This window comes from Oncorhynchus gorbuscha, linkage group LG08 (genome assembly GCF_021184085.1).
Source record: "Oncorhynchus gorbuscha isolate QuinsamMale2020 ecotype Even-year linkage group LG08, OgorEven_v1.0, whole genome shotgun sequence".
Lineage (NCBI taxonomy): Eukaryota > Metazoa > Chordata > Actinopteri > Salmoniformes > Salmonidae > Oncorhynchus > Oncorhynchus gorbuscha.
The window spans coordinates 78538184-78558694 of record NC_060180.1 but is presented as its reverse complement, the minus strand read 5'-3'; the positions used below and the strand labels follow the sequence as shown (position 1 = coordinate 78558694).

General features: G+C 46.9%; 1 protein-coding gene across 1 annotated transcript in view; it reads left to right on the top strand.

Moving 5' to 3' along the window:
* The first annotated feature begins 15404 nt into the window (after positions 1–15404).
* LOC124042213 (UDP-glucuronosyltransferase 1A1-like) overlaps positions 15405–20511 on the top strand; it is a 15782-nt gene continuing 10675 nt past the window's right edge. Inside the window, exons 1-2 of the mRNA XM_046360627.1 lie at positions 15405–16555; positions 17547–17759. Of these exons, the coding sequence (XP_046216583.1) occupies positions 15440–16555; positions 17547–17759 (1329 nt within the window). The 5' untranslated portion in view covers positions 15405–15439. The remainder of the gene's footprint in view (positions 16556–17546; positions 17760–20511) is intronic.

Here is a 20511-nt window from a genome sequence, read left to right as displayed (position 1 = left end):
ATATAATCCCCATTCTTTAATGAAGACAGCTTCTCCATCCTGGAGGGGGGAAATCAATCATTTCCAGGCCAAGGGACATGTACTAGTCTGTGGCGACCTAAATGCCATAACCGGACAAGAACCTGACACCCTCAGCACACAGGGGGACAAACACCTGCCTGGAGGTGACAGCATCCCCTCCCCCATATGCCCCCCTAGGCACAACTATGACAACATAACCAACAAAAACGGGTCTCCTGCAGCTCTGTTGCATGCTGGGTATGTACATAGTCAATGGTAGGCTTCGAGGGGACTCCTACGGTAGGGACTCCTACGGTAGGTTCACCTATAGCTCTGTTACATCCTGGGTATGTACATAGTCAATAGGCTTTGAGGGGACTCCTACGGTAGGGACTCCTACGGTAGGTTCACCTATAGCTCTGTTACATCCTGGGTATGTACATAGTCAATAGGCTTTGAGGGGACTCCTACGGTAGGGACTCCTACGGTAGGTTCACCTATAGCTCTGTTACATCCTGGGTATGTACATAGTCAATGGTAGGCTTCGAGGGGACTCCTATGGTAGGTACACCTATAGCTCTGTTACATCCTGGGTATGTACATAGTCAATGGTAGGCTTCGAGGGGACTCCTATGGTAGGTACACCTATAGCTCTGTTGCATCCTGGGTATGTACATAGTCAATGGTAGGCTTCGAGGGGACTCCTATGGTAGGTACACCTATAGCTCTGTTGCATCCTGGGTATGTACATAGTCAATGGTAGGCTTCGAGGGGACTCCTACGGTAGGTTCACCTACAGCTCATCTCTTGGCAGTAGCACTGTACATTTCTATATTACTGCCCTCAACCCAGAGTCTCTCTGAGCGTTCACAGTCAACCCACTGACACCCCTATCAGATCACATTCAGCCCACTGACACCCCTATCAGATCACATTCAGCCCACTGACACCCCTATCAGATCACAGTCAACCCACTGACACCCCTATCAGATCACAGCAACATCACAGTGTACTTGAACAGAGCAATACTCAACCATGAGGCATCAAAGCCAAAGGAACTGAATAATATTAAGAAATACTATAGATGGAAGGAAAGTAGTGTGGAAATCTACCAAAAAACAATTAGGCAACAACAAATTCAAACCCTTCTAGACAATTTCCTGAACAAAATGTTTCACCGTAATAGTGAAGGTGTAAACTTGCAGTAGAAAACCTAAACAGTATTTTTGACCTCTCAGCTTCTCTATCAAATCAAAAAAAATTCAAGCAGACAACCTATGAAAATTAACAACAATGACAAACAGTTTGATGAAGAACACAAAAACCTTAGAAAGAAATTGAGAAACCTATACAACCAAAAACATAGAGACCCAGAAAACCTGAGTCTACGCCTTCACTATGGTGAATCACTAAAACAATACAGAAATACACTACGGAAAAAGAAGGAACAGCATGTCAGAAATCAGCTCAATGTAATTGAAGAAGAAACCACTTCTGGGAAAATTGGAAAACTCTAAACAAACAACAACACGAAGAGTTATCTTTCCAAAACGGAGATGTCTGGACAAACCACTTCTCCAATCTGTTTGGCCCTATAACAGAGAACAAACAGCACAAACATCTACATCAGTGGTCACCAAACTACGGCCCGCGGGCCGGATACGGCCCGTCAGCACATTTGGCCCGGCCCTCTGAACAATACCAGAGACGCTATCAAATTTTTTTCCTATTTGGCCTCCAGAAAAAAAAACCTAGGCCCAGCCCTGTCAAAGAGAGAACGGAATAATGGCGAAAAGGTTAGGTAAGAGAAATTTATTCAGAATGCAGGGTATTTAACCTGCAGTGGACAAACGATAATTGTTTTGTTCAATGCAAAGAAAAGGCTGTTTGTCTCATCTGTCAAGAGACGGTGGCGGTATTCAAAGAATACAATCTTCGCCGACACTATGAATCCCGTCACAAAGACAAGTACGATAGCTTGCAAGGCCAAATACGAGCAGACAAACTCTCAAAGCTAAAAAGTGGACTACTATCTCAGCAGAATACATTTGTACGCCAAGCTCAGCTGAACCAGGCATCCGTTCGGGCCAGCTTTCGGGTTGCTAAACTGATAGCAAGAAGCGGTAAGCCTTTCACTGACGGAGAGTTTGTTAAGAAATGTATGGATGCTGTCGCGGAGGAGGTGTGTCCCGAGAAGAAAGATGCATTTAATGCCGTAAGTCTGTCGGCGAGTACAATCACCAGATGCGTTGAAGAAATCGGGAGTAATGTATATGCCCAGCTGCAGCAGAAGACGAAAGAATTTGACTTTTTTCATTAGCACTGGATGAGAGCACGGACGTGCAAGACACAGCGCAACTGCTCATTTTTATTCGTGGAGTTAGCGCAAACTTTGAGATATGCGAGGAGCTGGCAGCCCTCCAAAGTCTCAAAGGGACTACAACGGGAGAGGATATTTTTGACAAAGTGTGCCAAACCATGGAGAAGTTGGACCTGGACTGGTCAAAGCTAGCTAGCATCACGACTGACGGGGCTCCTAGCATGGTGGGCGAAACTCGCGGTCTAATAGGACGCATGAACCGGGAGTTGGAAAAAAGGGGTCTCACCGCCCCGCTACGAGTCCACTGCCTAATTCACCAGCAAGCACTGTGCTGCAAAGTGTTGACGTGGGATTCTGTAATGAAGGTTGTGGTGTCGTGCATAAACTTCATCAGAGCAAAGGGACTTAAACACAGGCAGTTCCAAGAATTCCTGTCTGAACTGGAGTCTACGCATGGAGATGTGCTGTACTACACAGAGGTCCGATGGCTGAGCCGGGGCAGAGTTGAGGCGTTTTTACGAGCTGCTACCCGAAATTAACGCATTTCTTCATTTAAAAGACAAAACGGTCCCAGAGCTGATCGACCCAGAATGGAAATGGCACCTCGCATTTTTAACAGACGTGACAGAAATACTTAACAGCCTTAACTTGCAGCTACAAGGCGAGGGGAAACTCATTTGCGACATGTATTCACACATAAAAGCATTTGAGGTGAAATTAGCGCTGCTTTTGGAACAAGTGAAAAAGCGCAACTTCGTCCATCTTCCTGCTACCCAAAACCTGTCGACAGAGAACCCAGCGGCCCCGTTCCCAGCTGAAAAGTGCGTGGAAGCACTGGAAATGCTGAAGGCGGAGTTCGGTGTGCGATTCAGTGAACTACATGTTCATGCAAAAGAAATCCGTCTTTTTCAGAACCCCTTTGTTGCCGACATTGATGAAGCCCAGCCTTCATATCAGTTTGAGTTGGCTGAGTTACAGAACTGTGATGTTCTGAAAGACTCATTCAAGCCCAACAGTCTCATTGACTTCTATGCCGCCCTCCCAAACGACACATATCCAAACATCAAAAAACACGCAATGAAAATGTCCACAGTTTTTGGCAGCACGTATATCTGCGAGAAAACCTTTTCTCGCATGAAACTGCTGAAAACCCAGATGAGATCAAGATTGACAGATGAACATTTGCATCAGTGCTTGAGACTGGCTGTAACTAGAATGGAACCTGATATTCAACTTCTCACCAGCCAGATGCAGGCCCACAGTTCACACTGATGAACATACATAGGTAAGCTCACTTTTCTGACTTGAATGAGTCATTCTGAGCATAAACAAATATAATCATAATAAAATCTACTGGGATAAAATCCATCTTTACAACCATACTGGTAGTGAAATGTATTGTGCTGTGTAGGTGCTGTATCACTTAGTTCAGTTTCTCAACCTGCTTCTTTTGTGGTTTTCACAGGGAAGTTGATGAGAGAGAGCTGCAAACAGCGGTGTCTACAAGCCTACTGGAACCTACAAAAGGATTATAAGGAAGGAACACAAGAACTTTAAGAGACTGCTCATATGTGTCAGAGAGATTCTGCTCTGACAACTGAGCTGAACTTTATCTGTTAAGATTGTGCATGGCACGACAGAAAGTTAATGTTCCATGGCTTTTTTTTCTATGAAGAACCCAGAGAGAGTTATTTAGTTATTATTTATTTCCTGTTTTTTTCTGTGAAGAACTCAGAGAGGGTTATTTAGTTATTATTTATTTCATTAATAGTGTTATTATTTGTTTCCTGACTTTTTTTCTGTAAAGAACCTGGAAAGGGTTATTTGGTTATGTGTGGCTTTCTGGAAAACAATAATTTTTTTAAGCTCCCCTACGATCGTCACACTTTTTCTGTTACAAACTGACACCGGCCCCCCATCAGAGAAGGGAAAAGTTATGTGGCCCTCACAGGAAAATGTTTGGGGACCCCTGATCTACATGATCAAATACAAATCTTAGAATCAACTACTAAAGACTACCAGAACCCACTGGATTCTCCAATTACATTGAATGAACTACAGGACAAAATAAAAACCCTCCAACCCAAAAAAGGCCTGTGGTGTTGATGGTATCATTAATGAAATGATAAAATATACAGACCACAAATTCCAATTGGCTATACTAAAACTCTTTAACATCATCCTTAGCTCTGGCATCTTCCCCAATATTTGGAACCAAGGACTGATCACCCCAATCCACAAAGTGGAGAAAAATTTGGCCCCATTAACTATATGTCAACAACAACCTTTGGGAAAATCTTCTGCATTATCATTAACAGCAGACTAGTTCATTTCCTCAGTGAAAACAATGTACTGAGCAAATGTCAAATAGGTTTTTTACCAAATTACCGTACGACAGACCACGTATTTATCCTGCACACCCTAATTGACAAACAAACAAACCAAAAGAAAGGCAAAGTCTTCTCATTCTTTGAAAAGCTTTTGACTCAATGTGGCATGAGGGTCTGCTATACAAATTGATGGAAAGAGTTGGGGAAAAACATACAACATTATAAAATCCATGTAAACAAACAACAAGTGTGTGGTTAAAATTGGCAAAAAACACACACATTTCTTTCCACGGTGCCGTGGGGTGAGACAGGGATGCAGCTTAAGCCACACCCTCTTCAACATATATATATCAACGAACTGGCGATGGCACTAGAACAGTCTGCAGCACCCGGCCTCACCCTACTAGAATCTGAAGTCAAATGTCTACTGTTTGCTGATGATCTGGTGCTTCTGTCCCCATACAAGGAGGGCCTACAGCAGCACCTAGATCTTCTGCACAGATTCTATCAGACCTGGGCCCTGCCAGACCTGGGCCCTGACAGACCTGGGCCCTGACAGACCTGGGCTCTGACAGACCTGGACCCTGACAGACCTGGGCCCTGCCAGACCTGGGCCCTGCCAGACCTGGGCCCTGCCAGACCTGGACCCTGACAGACCTGGGCCCTGACAGACCTGGGCCCTGTCAGACCTGGGCCCTGCCAGACCTGGGCCCTGCCAGACCTGGGCCCTGACAGACCTGGGCCCTGACAGACCTGGGCTCTGACAGACCTGGGGCCTGACCGTAAATCTCTGTAAGACAAAAATAATGGTGTTCCAAAAAACGGACCACGAATACAAATTCTATTTAGACACCGTTACCCTAGAGCACACAAAAAACTATACATACCTCGGCCTAAACATCAGCACCACAGGTAACTTCCACAAAGCTGTGAATGAGCTGAGAGACCAGGCAAGAAGGGCCTTCTATGCCATCAAAAGGAACATAAAATTCGACATACAATTAGGATCTGGCTAAAAAATACTTAAATCAGTTATAGAACCCATTGCCCTTTATGGTTGTGAGGTCTGGGGTCTGCTCACCAACCAAGAATTCACACAATGGGACAAACGCTAAATTGAGACTCTGCATGCAGAATTTTGCAAAACTATCCTCTATGTACAACGTAGAACACCAAATAATGCATTCAGAGCAGAATTAGGCCGATACCCGCTAATTATCAAACCTTCAATAAGAAATTCATCACATACAGAGCGATGAACCTGGAGAAGAGTCCCCTAAGCAAGCTGGTCCTGGGGCTCTGTTCACAAACACACCCTACAGAGAGATGAACCTGGAGAAGAGTCCCCTAAGCAAGCTGGTCCTGGGGCTCTGTTCACAAACACACCCTACAGAGAGATGAACCTGGAGAAGAGTCCCCTAAGCAAGCTGGTCCTGGGGCTCTGTTCACAAACACACCCTACAGAGAGATGAACCTGGAGAAGAGTCCCCTAAGCAAGCTGGTCCTGGGGCTCTGTTCAGAAACACAAACACACCCTACAGAGAGATGAACCTGGAGAAGAGTCCCCTAAGCAAGCTGGTCCTGGGGCTCTGTTCAGAAACACAAACAGTCCCCACAGAGCCCTCACCTAAAGAGAGATGAACCTGGAGAAGAGTCCCCTAAGCAAGCTGGTCCTGGGGCTCTGTTCACAAACACAAACACACCCCACAGAGAGAGGAACCTGGAGAAGAGTCCCCTAAGCAAGCTGGTCCTGGGGCTCTGTTCACAAACACAAACACACCCTACAGAGAGATGAACCTGGAGAAGAGTCCCCTAAGCAAGCTGGTCCTGGGGCTCTGTTCAGAAACACACCCTACAGAGAGATGAACCTGGAGAAGAGTCCCCTAAGCAAGCTGGTCCTGGGGCTCTGTTCACAAACACACCCTACAGAGCCCTCACCTAAAGAGAGATGAACCTGGAGAAGAGTCCCCTAAGCAAGCTGGTCCTGGGGCTCTGTTCAGAAACACAAACAGTCCCCACAGAGCCCTCACCTAAAGAGAGATGAACCTGGAGAAGAGTCCCCTAAGCAAGCTGGTCCTGGGGCTCTGTTCACAAACACAAACAGTCCCCACAGAGCACCAGGACAGCAACACAATTAGACCCAACCAAATCATTAGAAAACAAAAAGATAATTACTTGCCACATTGGAACCAGAGCAAACTAGAATGATATTTGGCCCTAAACCGAGAGTACACAGTGGCAGAATACCTGACCACTGTGACTGACCCAAACTTAAGGAAAGCTTTGACTATGTACAGACTCAGTGAGCATAGCCTTGCTATTGAGAAAGGCCACCGTAGGCAGACCTGGCTCTCAAGACAAGACAGCCTATGTGCACACTGCCCACAAAATGAGCTGGAAACTGAGCTGCACTTCCTAACCTCCTGCCAAATGTATGACCATATTAGAGACACATATTTTCCTCAGATTACAGAGATCCACAAAGAATTAGAAAACAAATCCAATTTTGATCATTTCCCATATCTACTGGGTGAAATACCACCATGTGCATCACAGCAGCAAGATGTGTGACCTGTTGCTACAAGAAAAGGGCAACCAGTGAAGAACAAACACCATTGTAAATACAACCCATATTTATGTTTATTTATTTTCCCTTTTGTACTTTAACCATTTGCACATCGTTACGACACCGTATAAAGACATAATATGACATTTGAAATGTCTTTATTCTTTTGGAACTTCTGTGAGTGTGTAATGTTTACTGTTAATTATTTAGTGTTCATTTCACTTTTGTTTATTATCTATTTCACTTGTTTTGGCAAAGTTAACATATGTTTCCCATGTCAATAAATCCCTTTATAAATTGAATTTACCGTGCCTTGAATCTGATAGTCATTCTGACCTTTACCCCAGCTCTTACAGCTCTGTGTGTGTGTGTGTGTGTTTTATAATGATAACCCCCCTGTAAAGTACAGGATAAGCTGCCAACTACACACATTATTTACACTGAGAGGACCTTGCCTTCAGACACACACACACCACAGGGCTCGTGGTAATGGCTGGGGTGGAATTAGTGGAATGGTATCAAATGCACTCCGACGAACCATCGAACAGGCAAAGTGCCAATACAGGACTAAGATCGAGTCTTACAACAGCGGCTCTGATGCTCGTCGGATGTGGCAGGGATTGCAAACCATTACAAAGGGAAGCAAAAGGATGCCGAGAGCTGCCATGGTCACCAGACGAGCTAAACTACTACTATGCTCACTTTGAGGTAAATAACATTGAAACATGCATAAGAGCACCAGCTGTTCCAGACGACTGGGTGATATCACACTCCGCAGCCGATGTGAATAAGACCTTTAGACAGGTCAACAGTCACAAGACTGCGGGGCCAGACGGATTACCAGAACATGCACTGCGAACATGCACTGACCAACTAGCAAGTGTCTTCACTGACATTTTCAACCTCTCCCTGTCCAAGTCTGTAAAACCAACATGTTTCAAGCAGACCACCATAGTCCCTGTGCCCAAGAACACTAAGGTATCCTGCCTAAATGACTACTGACCCGTAGCACTCACGTCTGTAGCCATGAAGTGCTTTGAAAGGCTGGTCATGGCTCACATCAACACCATCATCCCAGAAACACTAGACCCACTCCAATTTGCATACCGCCCCAACAGATCCACAGATGATACAGTCTCTATTGCACTCCACACTGCCCTTTCACACCTGGACAAAAGGAGCACCTATGTGAGAATGCTGTGACTACAGCTCAGCGTTCAACACCATAGTGCCCTCAAAGCTCATCACTAAGCTAAGGACCCTGGGACTAAACATCTCCCTCTGCAACTGGATCCTGGACTTCCAGATGGACCGCTCCCCAGGTGGTAAGGGTAGGTAACAACACATCCACCACGCTGATCTTCAACATGGGGGCCCCTCAGGAGTGCGTGCTCAGTCCCCTTCTGTACTCCCTGTTCAAATTCAAACTACAGAATTGTAGATATTTAACATTCTTGAAAATACACATGCAATATGTCAAAATAAAGCTTAACTTCTTGTTAATCCAGCTGCGGTGTGAGACACCTATAGGGAGGAGGTCAGTGACCTCGCCGTGAGGTGCTAGGCCAACAATCTCTCTCTCAACGTGATCAAGACAAAGGAGATGATTGTGGACTACAGGAAAAGGAGAACCCGAGTACGCCCTCTTTCTCATCGCAGGGGAGCAGGTTGAGAGCTTCAAGTTCCTTTGTGTCCACGTCACCAACAAACTAACATGGTCCAAACACACCAAGACAGTTGTGAAGAGGAAAAGACAAAACCTATTCCCCCTCAGGAGACTGAACAGATTTGGCATGGGTCCTCAGATCCTCAAAAGGTTCTACAGCTGCACCATCGAGTGCATCCTGACTGGTTGCATCACTGCCTGGTACGGCAACTGCTCGGTTTCCGACCGGAAAGCACTACAGAGGGTAGTGCGAAGTGCCCAGTACATCACTGGGGCCAAGCTTGCTGCCATCGAGGACCTCTATACCAGGCAGTGTCAGAGGAAGGCCCTGAAAATGGTCAAAGACCCCAGCCACCCCACTGTTCTCTCTGCTACCGCACGGCAAGTGGTACCGGAGCGCCAAGTCTAGGTCCAAGAGGCTTCTAAACAGCTTCTACCCCCAAGACTCCTGAATATCTAGTCAAATGACTTTTTAATTTCCCCCCCACCCCTACCCTCTCCACACCACTGCCACTCTCTGTTGTCATCTATGAATAGTCACTTTAATTAACTCTACCCACATGACTCTGTACCGTAATACCCTGTATATAGCCTCCACATTGACTCTGTACCGTAATACCCTGTATATAGCCTCCACATTGACTCTGTACTGGTACCCCCTGTATATAGCCTTAACATTGTCTCTGTATCGGTACCCCCTGTATATAGCCTTAACATTGACTCTGTATCGGTACCCCCTGTATATAGCCTCCACATTGACTCTGTACCGGTACCCCCTGTATATAGCCTCCACATTGACTCTGTACCGGTACCTCCTGTATATAGCCTCCACATTGACTCTGTACCGGTACCCCCTGCATATAGCCTCCACATTGACTCTGTACCGTAATACCCTGTGTATAGCTTACACATTGACTCTATACCGTAATACCCTGTATATAGCCTCCACATTGACTCTGTACCGGTACCCCCTGTATATAGCCTCCACATTGACTCTGTACCGGTACCCCCTGTATATAGCCTCCACATTGACTCTGTACCGGTACCCCCTGTATATAGTCTCCACATTGACTCTGTACCGGTACCCCCTGCATATAGCCTCCACATTGACTCTATACCGTAATACCCTGTGTATAGCTTCCACATTGACTCTATACCGTAATACCCTGTATATAGCCTCCACATTGACTCTGTACCGTAACACCCTGTATATAGCCTCCACATTGACTCTGTACCGGTACCCCCTGTATATAGCCTCCACATTGACTCTGTACCGGTACCCCCTGTATATAGCCTCCACATTGACTCTGTACCGGTACCCCCTGTATATGGCCTCCACATTGACTCTGTACCGGTACCCCCTGTATATAGCCTCCACATTGACTCTGTACCGGTACCCCCTTGTATATAGCCTCCACATTGACTCTGTACCGTAATACCCTGTATATAGCCTCCACATTGACTCTGTACCGGTACCCCCTGTATATAGCCTCCACATTGACTCTGTACCGGTACCCCCTTGTATATAGTCTCCACATTGACTCTGCACTGGTACCCCCTGTATATAGCCTTAACATTGACTCTGTATCGGTACCCCCTGTATATAGCCTCCACATTGACTCTGTACCGGTACCTCCTGTAAATAGCCTCCACATTGACTCTGTACCGGTACCCCCTGCATATAGTCTCCACATTGACTCTGTACCGGTACCCCCTGTATATAGCCTCCACATTGACTCTGTATCGGTACCCCCTGCATATAGCCTCCACATTGACTCTGTACCGGTACCCCCTGTATATAGCCTCCACATTGACTCTGTACCGGTACCTCCTGTATATAGCCTCCACATTGACTCTGTACCGGTACCCCCTGCATATAGCCTCCACATTGACTCTGTACCGTAATACCCTGTGTATAGCTTACACATTGACTCTATACCGTAATACCCTGTATATAGCCTCCACATTGACTCTGTACCGGTACCCCCTGTATATAGCCTCCACATTGACTCTGTACCGGTACCCCCTGTATATAGCCTCCACATTGACTCTGTACCGGTACCCCCTGTATATAGTCTCCACATTGACTCTGTACCGGTACCCCCTGCATATAGCCTCCACATTGACTCTATACCGTAATACCCTGTGTATAGCTTCCACATTGACTCTATACCGTAATACCCTGTATATAGCCTCCACATTGACTCTGTACCGTAACACCCTGTATATAGCCTCCACATTGACTCTGTACCGGTACCCCCTGTATATAGCCTCCACATTGACTCTGTACCGGTACCCCCTGTATATAGCCTCCACATTGACTCTGTACCGGTACCCCCTGTATATGGCCTCCACATTGACTCTGTACCGTAACACCCTGTATATAGCCTCCACATTGACTCTGTACCGTAATACCCTGTATATAGTCTCCACATTGACTCTGCACTGGTACCCCCTGTATATAGCCTTAACATTGACTCTGTACCGGTACCCCCTGTATATAGTCTCCACATTGACTCTGTACCGGTACCCCCTGTATATAGTCTCCACATTGACTCTGTACCGGTACCTCCTGTATATAGCCTCCACATTGACTCTGTACCGGTACCCCCTGCATATAGTCTCCACATTGACTCTGTACCGGTACCTCCTGTATATAGCCTCCACATTGACTCTGTACCGGTACCCCCTGCATATAGTCTCCACATTGACTCTGTACCGGTACCTCCTGTATATAGTCTCCACATTGACTCTGTACCGGTACCTCCTGTATATAGTCTCCACATTGACTCTGTACCGGTACCCCCTGCATATAGCCTCCACATTGACTCTGTACCGTAATACCCTGTGTATAGCTTCCACATTGACTCTGTACCGTAATACCCTGTATATAGTCTCCACATTGACTCTGTACCGGTACCCCCTTGTATATAGCCTCCACATTGACTCTGTATCGGTACCCCCTGCATATAGCCTCCACATTGACTCTGTACCGGTACCCCCTGTATATAGCCTCCACATTGACTCTGTACCGGTACCTCCTGTATATAGCCTCCACATTGACTCTGTACCGGTACCCCCTGCATATAGTCTCCACATTGACTCTGTACCGTAATACCCTGTTTATAGCTTACACATTGACTCTATACCGTAATACCCTGTATATAGCCTCCACATTGACTCTGTACCGGTACCCCCTGTATATAGCCTCCACATTGACTCTGTACCGGTACCCCCTGTATATAGCCTCCACATTGACTCTGTACCGGTACCCCCTGTATATAGTCTCCACATTGACTCTGTACCGGTACCCCCTGCATATAGCCTCCACATTGACTCTATACCGTAATACCCTGTGTATAGCTTCCTCATTGACTCTATACCGTAATACCCTGTATATAGCCTCCACATTGACTCTGTACCGTAACACCCTGTATATAGCCTCCACATTGACTCTGTACCGGTACCCCCTGTATATAGCCTCCACATTGACTCTGTACCGGTACCCCCTGCATATAGCCTCCACATTGACTCTATACCGTAATACCCTGTGTATAGCTTCCACATTGACTCTATACCGTAATACCCTGTATATAGCCTCCACATTGACTCTGTACCGTAACACCCTGTATATAGCCTCCACATTGACTCTGTACCGGTACCCCCTGTATATAGCCTCCACATTGACTCTGTACCGGTACCCCCTGTATATAGTCTCCACATTGACTCTGTACCCGTACCCCCTGCATATAGCCTCCACATTGACTCTGTACCGTAATACCCTGTGTATAGCTTCCACATTGACTCTATACCGTAATACCCTGTATATAGCCTCCACATTGACTCTGTACCGGTACCCCCTGTATATAGCCTCCACCTTGACTCTGTACCGGTACCCCCTGTATATAGCCTCCACATTGACTCTGTACCGGTACCCCCTGTATATGGCCTCCACATTGACTCTGTACCGGTACCCCCTGTATATAGCCTCCACATTGACTCTGTACCGTAACACCCTGTATATAGCCTCCACATTGACTCTGTACCGTAATACCCTGTATATAGTCTCCACATTGACTCCGTACCGGTACCCCCTGTATATAGTCTCCACATTGACTCTGTACCGGTACCTCCTGTATATAGCCTCCACATTGACTCTGTACCGGTACCCCCTGCATATAGTCTCCACATTGACTCTATACCGTAACACCCTGTATATAGACTCCACATTGACTCTGTACCGTAATACCCTGTATATAGCCTCCACATCGACTCTGTACCGGTACCCCCTGTATACGGCCTCCACATTGACTCTGTACCGGTACCCCCTGTATATAGCCTCCACATTGACTCTGTACTGGTACCCCCTGTATATAGCCTCCACATTGACTCTGTACCGGTACCCCCTGTATATAGTCTCCACATTGACTCTGTACCGGTACCCCCTGCATATAGTCTCTACATTGACTCCGTACCGGTACCCCCTGTATATAGTCTCCACATTGACTCTGTACCGGTACCTCCTGTATATAGTCTCCACATTGACTCTGTACCGGTACCTCCTGTATATAGTCTCCACATTGACTCTGTACCGGTACCCCCTGCATATAGCCTCCACATTGACTCTGTACCGTAATACCCTGTGTATAGTCTCCACATTGACTCTGTACCGGTACCCCCTTGTATATAGCCTCCACATTGACTCTGTACCGTAATACCCTGTATATAGTCTCCACATTGACTCTGTACCGGTACCCCCTTGTATATAGCCTCCACATTGACTCTGTACCGTAATACCCTGTATATAGCCTCCACATTGACTCTGTACTGGTACCCCCTGTATATAGCCTCCACATTGACTCTGTACCATAATACCCTGTATATAGTCTCCACATTGACTCTGTACTGGTACCCCCTGTATATAGCCTTAACATTGACTCTGCATCGGTACCCCCTGTATATAGCCTCCACATTGACTCTGTACCGGTACCCCCTGTATATAGCCTCCACATTGACTGTGTACCGGTACCCCCTGTATATAGTCTCCACATTGACTCTGTACCGGTACCCCCTGCATATAGTCTCTACATTGACTCCGTACCGGTACCCCCTGTATATAGTCTCCACATTGACTCTGTACCGGTACCTCCTGTATATAGCCTCCACATTGACTCTGTACCGGTACCCCCTGCATATAGTCTCCACATTGACTCTGTACCGGTACCTCCTGTATATAGCCTCCACATTGACTCTGTACCGGTACCCCTGCATATAGCCTCCACATTGACTCTGTACCGTAATACCCTGTGTATAGCTTACACATTGACTCTATACCGTAATACCTTGTATATAGCCTCCACATTGACTCTGTACCGGTACCCCCTGTATATAGCCTCCACATTGACTCTGTACCGGTACCCCCTGTATATAGCCTCCACATTGACTCTGTACCGGTACCCCCTGTATATAGTCTCCACATTGACTCTGTACCGGTACCCCCTGCATATAGCCTCCACCTTGACTCTGTACCGGTACCCCCTGTATATAGCCTCCACATTGACTCTGTACCGGTACCCCCTGTATATAGTCTCCACATTGACTCTGTACCGGTACCCCCTGCATATAGCTTCCACATTGACTCTATACCGTAATACCCTGTATATAGCCTCCACATTGACTCTGTACCGGTACCCCCTGTATATAGCCTCCACCTTGACTCTGTACCGGTACCCCCTGTATATAGCCTCCACATTGACTCTGTACCTGTACCCCCTGTATATAGTCTCCACACTGACTCTGTACCAGTACCCCCTGTATATAGCCTCCACATTGACTCTGTACCGTAACACCCTGTATATAGTCTCCACATTGACTCTGTACCGGTACCCCCTGTATATAGCCTCCACATTGACTCTGTACCGGTACCCCCTGTATATAGCCTCCACATTGACTCTGTACCGGTACCCCCTGTATATAGTCTCCACATTGACTCTGTACCGGTACCCCCTGTATATAGCCTCCACATTGACTCTGTACCGGTACCCCTGTATATAGCCTCCACATTGACTCTGTACCGGTACCCCCTGTATATAGCCTCCACATTGACTCTGTACCGTAATACCCTGTATATAGCCTCCACATTGACTCTGTACCGGTACCCCCTGTATATAGCCTCCACATTGACTCTGTACCGGTACCCCCTGTATATAGCCTCCACATTGACTCTGTACCCTTCCCTGTACCCTTCCTGTATTTGTTATTTGATTGCTGCTCTTTAATCTCTTGTTATTTATCTGTATTTTTTGGAACTACACTGTTGGTTAAGGGCTCGTAAGTCTACAGGTCTACCTGTTGTATTCAGCATTTCACTGTAAGGTCTACAACACCTATTGTATAATTTTATTTTATTTGAAATACATCAAACATATGGCTTAATGCAATTCCATTCGCTCCATTCCAGACCTTATTATGAGCTGTTATTCCCTCAGCAGTCTCCTGTGACACACACAGAGGAATTCAGAACAATCCAGTCCAAGAGAGATTAGGAAGCAGAGTAAATGAGAGAGGGAGAAAGACAAAGGATATGTAATAAGGAGACACATGACAAGGACACAAGAAGACAGTCGAGAAAGGTTCTCATTTATCTTGTAGCAACGAGAGAGAGAGAGAGAGAGAGAGAGAGAGAGAGAGAGAGAGAGAGAGAGAGAGAGAGAGAGAGAGAGAGAGAGAGAGAGATGGGGGTAACAACAGTTGTGGGTATGTGCCTGTTGTGGGTATGTGCCTCAGCTCTGGGGCAGACTGGTGGTAGGATAGAGACCAGTGGTGGTAGTATAGAGACTGGTGGTAGTATAGAGACTAGTGGTGGTAGTATAGAGACTGGTGGTAGGATAGAGACTAGTGGTGGTAGTATAGAGACTGGTGGTAGGATAGAGACTGGTGGTAGGATAGAGACCAGTGGTGGTAGTATAGAGACTGGTGGTAGGATAGAAACTAGTGGTGGTAGTATAGAGACTGGTGGTAGGATAGAGACCAGTGGTGGTAGTATAGAGACTGGTGGTAGGATAGAGACCAGTGGTGGTAGTATAGAGACTGGTGGTAGGATAGAGACTAGTGGTGGTAGTATAGAGACTAGTGGTGGTAGTATAGAGACTGGTGGTAGGATAGAAACTAGTGGTGGTAGTATAGAGAATGGTTCACCTGGTAGAGCAAACCATTTAACTGGTGATACTAGTGATGACACTAGTAGCCCTGAAATTGTAATTGGTCAAACCGTTGATACGGGTAATGATGTAACTGGCGTCGGTGGTCCGACTGGTTCCGTGGGCCGTCTGCTGGTAGTACCGATGGACGGAAGCCACTGGGTGGGGGTTAAGGCCATCGCCGAGGAGATGGGTCGCCGTGGACACCAGGTTACCGTGGTGATCCCCGAGGTGAGCATGCGTCTGGGCCCCAGCAGCAACTGCAGGACTGTGTCATATCCTGTCCCCTACGGCCAGGAGACAGTGGACATGCTGATGGACAAGCATACAGATAACCTGCGTGCTGCCACACTGCCCCTAGTGGAGCGGATGACTCAACGCATGGCTAATATCCAGAGTGTCAGCTCCTTCATACTGACTACTGCTGAGAGTCTGCTGTTCAACACCACACTAATCACATCTCTGGAACAGCAGGTCAGTCAGGGTGTGTGTGTGTGTGTGTGTGTGTGTGTGTGTGTGTGTGTGTGTGTGTGTGTGTGTGTGTGTGTGTGTGTGTGTGTGTGTGTGTGTGTGTGTGTGTGTGTGTGTGTGTGTGTGTGTGTGTGTGTGTGAGAGGTCATGTGAGCTTGTGTGTTCCTCCTTACCTCCTCTCTCCTTCCCTCCCTCTCTCGCTCTCTCCTTCCCTCTCTATCTCCCCCTCTCCTTCCCTCTCTCCCTCTCCCTCTCCTTCCCCCTCTCTCTCTCTCTCTCTCCTTCCCTCCCTCCCTCTCTCACTCTCTCCTTCCCTCTCTATCTCCCCCTCTCCTTCCCTCTCTCCCTCTCACTCTCCTTCCCTCTCTCTCACTCTCTCCTTCCCTCCCTCTCTCCACCTCTCTCTCCCCCTCTCTCCCACTCTCTCCTTCCTTCCTTCTCTCCCTCTCTATCTCCCCCTCTCCTTCCCTCTCTCCCTTTCCCTCTCTTTCCCTCTCTCTCCCTCTCTCCTTCCCTCCTCTCTCACTCTCTCCTTCCCTCTCTATCTCCCCTCTCCCTCTCCCTCTCCTTCCCTCTCTCTCACTCCCTCCTTCCCTCCCTCTCTCCACCTCTCTCTCCCCCTCTCTCCTTCCCTCCCTCTCTCCCCCTCTCTCCTTCCTTCCTTCTCTCCCTCTCTATCTCCCCCTCTCCTTCCCTCTCTCCCTCTCTTTCCCTCTCTCTCCCTCTCTCCTTCTCCTTCCTCCTCTCCCTCTCTCCTTCCCTCTCTATCTCCCCCTCTCCCTCCCTCTCTCTCTCTCTTTCCCTCTCTTTCCCTCTCTCTCCCTCTCTCCTTCCCTCTCTCTCCCTCTCTCCTTCCCTCCTCTCTCCCTCTCTCCTTCCCTCTCTCTCCCTCTCTCCTTCCCTCTCTATCTCCCCCTCTCCTTCCCTCTCTCCCTCTCTCTCCCTCTCTCCTTCCCTCCTCTCTCCCTCTCTCCATCTTTCCCTCTCTCTCCAGGGTTTTGATGCGGTGTTGACCGACCCGCTGGTCCCTACAGGCAGTCTGATAGCCAGGCGTCTGGGCGTTCCGTCTGTGTGTCTGCTCAGAGGGATCCCCTGTGGTCTGGACCTGGCCTCAGCCGCCTGCCCCTCTCCTCCATCTTACGTTCCACGCTTCTTCACCAAATACACACATAGCATGAGCTTTCCACAAAGGGTGGGCAATGTACTGGTGAGGACACGCACACGACTGCATGCACGACCTTACGCACACACACTGCACATGCATGCACACACACACCCTGGGCAGCAGGGTAGCCTCGTGGTTAGAGTGTTGGGCCAGTAACTGAAAGGTTCAAAGTGGGTCAGAAGTTTACATACACTAAGTTGACTGTGCCTTTAAACAACTTGAAAAATTCCAGAAAATGATGTCATGGCTTTAGAAGCTTCTATTTCAAGGCCTACCTTCAAACTCAGTGCCTCCTTGCTTGACATCATAGGAAAATCAAAAGAAATCTGCCAAGTCTGGTTCATCCTTGGGATCAATTTCCAAACACCTGAAGGTACCACGTTCATCTGTACAAACAATAGTATGCAAGTATAAACACCATGGGACCACGCAGCCGTCATACCGCTCAGGAGGGAAACGCATTCTGTCTCCTAGAGATGAACGTACTTTGGTGTGAAAAGTGCAAATCAATCTCAGAACAACAGCAAAGGACCTTGTGAAGATGCTGGAGGAAACCGGTACAAAAGTATCTATATCCACAGTAAAACAATGTCCTATATCAACACAACCTGAAAGGCCGCTCAGCAAGGGAGAAGCCACTGCTCCAAACCGCCATAAAAAAGCCAGACTACGGTTTGCAACTTCACATGGGGACAAAGATCATACTTGTTGGAGAAATGTCCTCTGGTCTGATGAAACAAAAATAGAACTGTTTGGCCAATATGACCATCGTTATGTTTGGAGGATAGAGGGGGACAACGACCCCAAGCATACTTCCAAAGTTGTAGCAAAATGGCTCAAGGACAACAAAGTCAAGGTATTGGAGTGGCCATCACAACACCCTGACCTCAATCCCATAGAAAATTTGTGGGCAGAACTGAAAAAGTGTGTTAAGTTAAAGAATTTAAAGGCAATGCTACCAAATACTAATTGAGTGTATGTAAACTTCTGATCCACTGGGAATGTGATGAAATAAATTAAAGCTGAAATAAATAATTCTATGACATGTCACATTCTTAAAATAAAGTGGTGAATCTAACTGACCTAAGACAGGGAATTTATACGAGGATTAGATGTCAGGAATTGTGAAAAACTGTGTCACGACTTCCGCCGAAGTCGGTTCCTCTCCTTGTTCGGGCGGCGTTCGGCGTCGCCGGTCTTCTAGCCATCATCGATCCACTTTTCATTTTCCATTTGTTTTGTCTTGTCTTCCTCACCTGGTTCCAATTCCCTCATTACATGTTGTGTATTTAACCCTCTGTTCCCCCCCATGTCCTTGCCCAGAAATGTTTATTGTAAGTGCATGTGCACGTTTAGCTGGTGTGCAAAGGGTTTTGTACCCATTTGACTGTTTGTTCTGGATGCCGGTGGTTTTATGTGTTCAAATGCTCCGTTGTAAACCCAGTTTTTGCTGGTAGTATAGAGACTGGTGGTAGTATAGAGACTGGTGGTAGTATAGAGACTGGTGGTAGTATAGAGACTGGTGGTAGTATAGAGACTGGTGGTAGTATAGAGACTAGTGGTGGTATAGAGACTAGTGGTGGTATAGAGACTGGTGGTAGTATAGAGACTAGTGGTGGTATAGAGACTAGTGGTGGTATAGAGACTAGTGGTGGTATAGAGACTAGTGGTGGTATAGAGACTGGTGGTAGTATAGAGACTAGTGGTAGTATAGAGACTGGTGGTGGTAGTATAGAGACTAGTGGTGGTATAGAGACTAGTGGTGGTATAGAGACTAGTGGTGGTAGAATATAGACTAGTGGTGGTAGTATAGAGACTGTGATAGTATAGACACTGGTGGTAGAATAGAGACTGGTGGTGGTAGTATAGAGACTGGTGGTAGTATAGAGACTACTGGTGGTAGTATAGAGACTGGTGGTAGTATAGAGACTGGTGGTAGTATAGAGACTAGTGGTGGTAGTATAGAGACTAGTGGTAGTATAGAGACTGGTGGTAGTATAGAGACTGTGATAGTATAGAGACTGGTGGTAGTATAGAGACTAGTGGTGGTAGTATAGAGACTGGTGGTAGTATAGAGACTGGTGGTGGTATAGAGACTGGTGGTGGTATAGAGATTGGTGGTAGTATAGAGACTGGTGGTAGTATAGAGACTAGTGGTGGTACTATAGGGACTGGTGGTAGTATAGAGACTGGTGGAAGTATAGAGACTAGTGGTGGTAGTATAGAGACTGGTGGTGGTATAGAGACTGGTGGTGGTATAGAGATTGGTGGTAGTATAGAGACTGGTGGTAGTATAGAGACTGGTGGTGGTAGTATAGAGACTGGTGGTAGTATAGAGACTGGTGGTAGTATAGAGACTGGTGGTAGTATAGAGACTAGTGGTGGTACTATAGGGACTGGTGGTAGTATAGAGACTGGTGGTAGTATAGAGACTGGTGGTAGTATAGAGACTGGTGGTAGTATAGAGACTAGTGGTGGTAGTATAGAGACTAGTGGTGGTACTATAGGGACTGGTGGTAGTATAGAGACTGGTGGTAGTATAGAGACTGGTGGTAGTATAGAGACTGGTGGTAGTATAGAGACTAGTGGTGGTACTATAGGGACTGGTGGTAGTATAGAGACTGGTGGTTGTATAGAGACTGGTGGTAGTATAGAGACTGGTGGTAGTATAGAGACTGGTGGAAGTATAGAGACTAGTGGTGGTAGTATAGAGACTGGTGGTAGTATAGAGACTGGTGGTAGTAGTATAGAGACTGGTGGTAGTATAGAGACTAGTGGTGGTAGTATAGAGACT